This window comes from Macrobrachium rosenbergii, chromosome 49, assembly GCF_040412425.1.
Source record: "Macrobrachium rosenbergii isolate ZJJX-2024 chromosome 49, ASM4041242v1, whole genome shotgun sequence".
In the NCBI taxonomy this organism is placed as follows: Eukaryota; Metazoa; Arthropoda; class Malacostraca; order Decapoda; family Palaemonidae; genus Macrobrachium; species Macrobrachium rosenbergii.
The window spans coordinates 42,902,758-42,908,605 of NC_089789.1; the positions used below are offsets into that span (position 1 = coordinate 42,902,758).

Sequence of the window (5,848 nt, forward strand, 5' to 3'; positions counted from 1 at the left end):
GTTTTCTGTTTTTAATCTTGATTTCCAAACCTCTTTTCCCATTTTCTTCATTATGGTGAGTCCTGCTTTCCTTCTCTTATTTCTGAATTGAGTATTAGTCTGTATAGTTCCTTCGTTCAGCTAATGGTCTCAACTGATTCTCTCTCCACAGTTCCTTCGTTTGCCTACCGGTCTCACCTGTTACTCTACCTGCAGTTCATTTGTGTGGTTACTTGTCTCAACTCTTACTCTTTCTACAGTTCCTTCGTTTGGCTACTGGTCTCAGCTGTTGCTCTCTCTACGCTTCCCTTCATTGGGCTACGGGCCTCAACTGTTACTTTACTTGCAGTTCATTTGTTTGGCTACTGGTCCCAACTTCCCTCTACAGTTCATTTGTTTAGGTACTGGTCTAAACTGTTACTTTTAGGACTCTCAAAGCTATTGGCTTACTGTTGTCTCAACTGTTCAGTCTCATTTGTTTGGGCTGGCCTCAACTGTTACTTTACTGTTCCCTGGTCCCAACTGTTACTCTCTCTACAGTTCATTTGTTTAGGTACTGGTCTAAACTGTTACTTTTAGCTCGACTCTCGGGCAAGCTATTGGCTCTACTGTTCTTACCAGCTTGACTGCTCTGCTGGATAGTTCCTCCAATTTTGAGTGCTGATGATACAGTTCCTCTCAGTGCGAGTAGTTTTCCACAGTCCCTTCCAATTTGAGTATACTTTTCTACAGATCCTTCCAATTCAAGTACAGTTTTCTTCAATTCTTACAACTCGAGTATAGTTGTGTAAAGTTCCTACCAAGTGGGGCATAGTTGGGTACAGTTCGAGTGTAGTTCTCTACAGATCCTTCCAATTCGAGTGCATTTTTCTACATTTCCTTCCACTTCGAGTACAGTTTTTCACAGTTCCTTTAAGTCTGAGTATTACCCTACGATTACCTCCTGCATTTACGAGTAACATTCAAGTTAGCGCGAATTAAAAAGATCAAGATAAATAAACCTTATCACGTAAAAGCTTAGTGTGTTACTTCTTAAATTATAGGTCCTCTGAGTTTTTATCAGAATGGAGAAGGCATGGGAGTAAGCGTGTGTGTATGTGTGTTTTTCGTGTTTTACTTTTGTGTTCCTGCTAAAAAAATAATCTCAATATCGCTTAAATGTAAATTATAACATATTTCATTAGTCCTATATTTCCTTCCGTGAACAGACATTAAAAGGTGTTGGCTCTCTGCAAAATATTCGTGATGATTATTGGTTTTAGAGGAAGCTGACCTTTTTAGGCCAGCACGTTTAAGGCCCCGGTGTGGACCTCTGGATTCATTTCGCCAACTGAGACGACGTTTCATAGTGAGAATTTATATGTATAGGTCATGAGTAAGAATTTCGTTGTTTTCCTGGCGTTGCCTCGTCTTTGTCGTCACTGGAAAGTACCTGTTTTCTAACGTTAGAGGTCAGTGTGTGCAGTGCTGAGAAGGTGTTATGGACTTCTGCGTATGTGTGTGCGTGTGTTCATCTGTCTTGCGTGGCGTGTGGGCATTTGTACTTAAAGTCTTGACACCTGAGATACAGTGGTACTCGAGCGGTATAGCTCTGCCTGGATCCATGAGTACATTTTCCTGCTCAAACGAGTCAAGTGGATGGACGCAGGATCGTTGAAGAGCACGAAGAAAGACTCCTCTCCCTCCCCCTCCTTCTTCTTCTTCTTCTTCTGGACTGCGAAATCCTGCGTAGCCATCAAGTGACGAAAAGAATAATTTTTTTTCTCTCTCTTTCTCTAGACATACACGCGTGACTTTAAAAGGAACGGGTGACTCTGTTCGTGAGGTTACTTGTCTGTTGGTGTCTCGTGTTATCTAGACACTGATGCAAGACGGGATCGACACACTGTTCCCCATCGAACATGTTATTTCCGGGGCACGTATGCACGCTCATTTTAACCCCCCCACGACACAGATAGAACGATTTGCATCGCGTTTTCTCCACCGTGTGGTAGCCGTCGGTTTTGTTCGTGCAGACGATCGACTGCGAGTTGCACACGAAGTTCTCCTTCCGGACGCACTCCTTCCCGTTGAAAACGAGCCCCTGAGTGCACTTGAAGGTCCGGATCAGCTGCTGGTGTCGACAGAAGAAGAAACCGCGGCATTCGGAATTAGGGGCGGCGTGAATGCCATCCCTCAGGCCCTGGCAAGTCCCCTGGCCCTCCTCCCAGCACGAAAAGTTGTTGGCCAGGACGCACTGTTGGCCGTCGAAGATGTAGTTTTGAGGGCACGATTCTAGGCCGACCAAGGCCCCGTTGAAGCAGCGCAAGTAGACGTGGCAGGGGGCCTTTGGCACGGAGTGCAGGCCGTTGATTTTTCCTTCGCAGCCTTGATCATAACAGACTGCCGATTGGTTGGGCATGCATCGCTGCAATGCATAGGAAAAAATATTAGATTCCTGCTACTATTAAAATAAAAAATATTATGGGGAAAATTTCTAGACGTCAAAAAGGAGACGAAAGATATTTTAAAAGACACAGGAGATGAGAAACAGAATAGAAACATTAGAATTCCAGTACATTTTGGAATTCACTCTACTTGAGGCATCTAGTGCCTATAAGACGGCAAAGAAGAAGGAGTATTCGAGTCTTGCTTCGAACAAATTTTACGGCAAATTTTCGCACAGGATATCATTCTCATACCAGAGATATCAAGAAATTAAAAAAAAGAATAATTACATTCTCTTACAGTGCTGTGAATACAAGGGGCAAAACAAAAGAAACTGGAATTTCGGCAGACTTAGACAAATACCCAAGAAAAAGACATTCCTAATGAACTATTGAGAGTTTTCATATCGAATGTCTAGTACAATAACTTATGAGGTTACCTGTCAACAAATGTTTCACACTTTGAGTTTATAAAGCTTTCTCGTCCTAAATAAAGCATTATTATTATATTATTATTCATATTTGTGGAACAAGCCTAAGATAAATTCAAGCTTCCATAGAATATGGTGTTCATGTGAAAGAAGTTACAGGAGATAAGAGCAAACACAGAGAGAAGAGATCAGTTATGAGAAAAGAAAAAGAGATAAATCAATAAATTAATAAGTAAATAGATAAAAATATAAATAAATTAGTAAAAGACAAGGTGAATTGTTTAAGGGTAAAAAAATGAAAAAAAGAGGACATATCCTGTACCACATTCTTATTTAAGTGGCAAACTGAGGAACTTTAAATTCTCAAATGTCCATCTTCTGTGAATGGGTGACCGTGAATTTCCTGAACACTTTTGAACAAAGAAGAAGAAGAAGCTGAAATTGATGGTCAACGTAAAGTTCTATTAACCTCTCTCTCTCTCTCTCTCTCTCTCTCTCTCTCTCTCTCTCTCTCTCTCTCTCTCTCTCTCTCCTCTCTCTCCTTCGTAGGCAATCTGCTATGGCCGAGGCCTTGCCGTTTCGTGATCAAGTGACCTTGCTATGAAGTGGTTCTCTAAGGAATTGTTCTGAAGTTCCCTTCCCTGATTATTTGGTTATTCGGAATTAAAAGTTTTTCCTTTCGTCATTTCTTTTTTTTTTAGCGGGGGTGGGGAGGTTAGGGCGACTTGAGAGATTGCCTGCTGCTGCCAATCTCCCAATAACTTTTATTATCACCCCGTTCTAATTCTCATATGAGATAGAGACTGTATCGCTAAGTATTGCCATCCCTCCTGACAAGACCCACCCCCTGTTTTCCTAAAGAAAAAAAAAGATCCCGTTTCCCTTCTGGTAAGCCCCTGTCCCTATATTCCAGACTCCCCCCGCTGTCACAGGAGAAAGAAGATATTGTTTCCCTTCTGGCAAGCCCCTGTCAGCAAATTCCTAACGTCCCTGTCTCTCAGGGGAAAGAAGATCCTGTTCGGCTTTTGCCAACTCCCTGCTCCTATATTCCACAGGTCCTCGTCTCTCAGGAGAAAGAGGATCCTATTTCCCTTCTGGCAAGTCCCTGACCGTAAATTCGTGACGTCCCTGTCTCTCAGGAGAAAGAAGATCCTGTTCCCTATTTGCCAAGTCCCTGTCCTTACAATCTTGACGTCCCTGTCTACCAGGAGAAAGAAGATCCTGTTCTCTGTTGGTAATCCCCGGTCTCTCAGTAGTAAAAAGGACCCTGTTTCTCTTTTGTCAAGTCCCTGTCCCTAAATTCATGACGTCACTGTCTTTCAGTAGAATGAAGATCCTGCTTTTATTTTCCTAAGTCCCTGTCCCTAAATTCCTTATGTTCCTGTCTGTCCAGAGACCGAATATCCTGCTTCCCTTTTGGCAAATCCCAAGACCAAGAAAGAGGAATGCCAGTCCTTCCACGAGGGATCATAGGATTTCTTAAGAGCTCACACACAAACACACACACACACACACACACACACACGCTCACACACTTTTGCCAAGTCCCTGCCCCTAAATTCCTTACGTCCCTGTCTGTCCAGAGACCGAATATCCTGCTTCCCTTTTGGCAAATCCCAAGACCAAGAAAGAGGAATTCCAGTCCTTCCACGAGGAATCATAGGATTTCTTAAGAGCTCTCTCCACACACACACAACACAACAATCTCACCTTGTGATAGTAATCGAAGATGGTCTGGTAGGCGCATATGTGGTCGGTGCGCACGCCGTTCTTGCAGACGAAGTAGGCATTGCACGAAGACGCCGGTGAGGGGTGGGGACCATCGGGCAGCCCCCAGCAAGAGGGAGGCGAGCAAACGAGGTCACCCCCTGACTTGCATGACCCCGTGCTTAGGTCCCACACGGCTCCTCGCTCACACCACCACCCGCCCACGACGCTCTTGTTCTGGCATCTGCAATGGATTTACGTTGAGAGGTGAGTTTTATTTATTTTTTTCGTTTTTGTTTCAGGGTGTTTTTTAAAGGTGACTTTGTATCTCAAGGAGGGTTTCAAAGGTTGGGTTTTTGTTTAAAGGTGGGTTTTTATTTCATGGGTTTTTTTTTTAATGGAATTTTATGGCAAGGTAGGTTTATTTGTTTAAGGGTGGGTTTTCATTTCAAAGTGGGTATTTTGTTTAAAGGTGGGTTTTATTTCAAGGGCTTTTTAAGCGGGCTTTTATAGCAAGGTAGGTTTATTTGTTTAAGGGTGGGTTTTTATTTCAGAGTGGGTATTTTATTTACTGGTGTGTTTTTATTTCAAGGGTGGTTTTTCAAGGGTTTTTATAGCAAGGTAGGTTTATTTGTTTAAGGGTGGGTCTTCATTTCAAAGTGGGTATTTTGTTGAAAGGTGGGTTATTATTTCAAGGGTGGCTTTTCAAGGGTTTTTTTTTCAAGGTAGGTTTTTTGTTTAAAGATGGGTTCTTATGGCAAGGTAGGTTTATTTATTTAAAGGTGGGTTTTTATTTCAAAGTGGGTATTTTTGTTAAAGGTAGGTTTGGTTGTTTAAATGTGGGTTTTCATTTCAAAACTGGGTTTTTAAAGATGAGTTTTCATTTCATGGTACATTTATTTGTTTAAAGGTGGGTTTTTATGGCAAGGTGGGTTATTTTGTTTAAAGATGAGTTTTTATTTCAAGGTGGGTTTTTAAAGATGGCTTTGTATTTCAAGGTGGGTTTTTTAAAGGTGGAGTTTTTAAAGCTATTCTTAAAAAAAAACTCACAGTTACCTGTAAAATTTTGGATAAAAATCCACAAGAATCTAAATGCATAAAAATATACGTTCAATTTACGTCTGATGTCTTTTTCGGTGCATTGCGGTAAATACCACTTCATTTATCAAAAATTAAATACTATTACTTTTTTAATCACTATAGTAATATATTTTATTACCTCCTGATTTCTGTCAATACGTATGTACGCTTATAGTGGAGTCTCTCTCCGTCATAATCAACCTTTTCATTATGCGGTTAAGATTA

The 5,848-nt window shown here is 41.5% G+C and overlaps 1 protein-coding gene across 1 annotated transcript in view; it reads right to left on the reverse strand.

The window, feature by feature from the left end:
* Positions 1–497: 497 nt before the first annotated feature.
* Positions 498–5,848, reverse strand: part of LOC136832309 (peritrophin-44-like) — a 76,509-nt gene continuing 71,158 nt past the window's right edge. Inside the window, exons 5-6 of the mRNA XM_067093218.1 lie at positions 4,547–4,787; positions 498–2,386 (exon numbers count right to left, since the gene is read on the reverse strand). Coding sequence (XP_066949319.1) covers positions 1,775–2,386; positions 4,547–4,787 — 853 coding nt within the window. The 3' untranslated portion in view covers positions 498–1,774. The remainder of the gene's footprint in view (positions 2,387–4,546; positions 4,788–5,848) is intronic.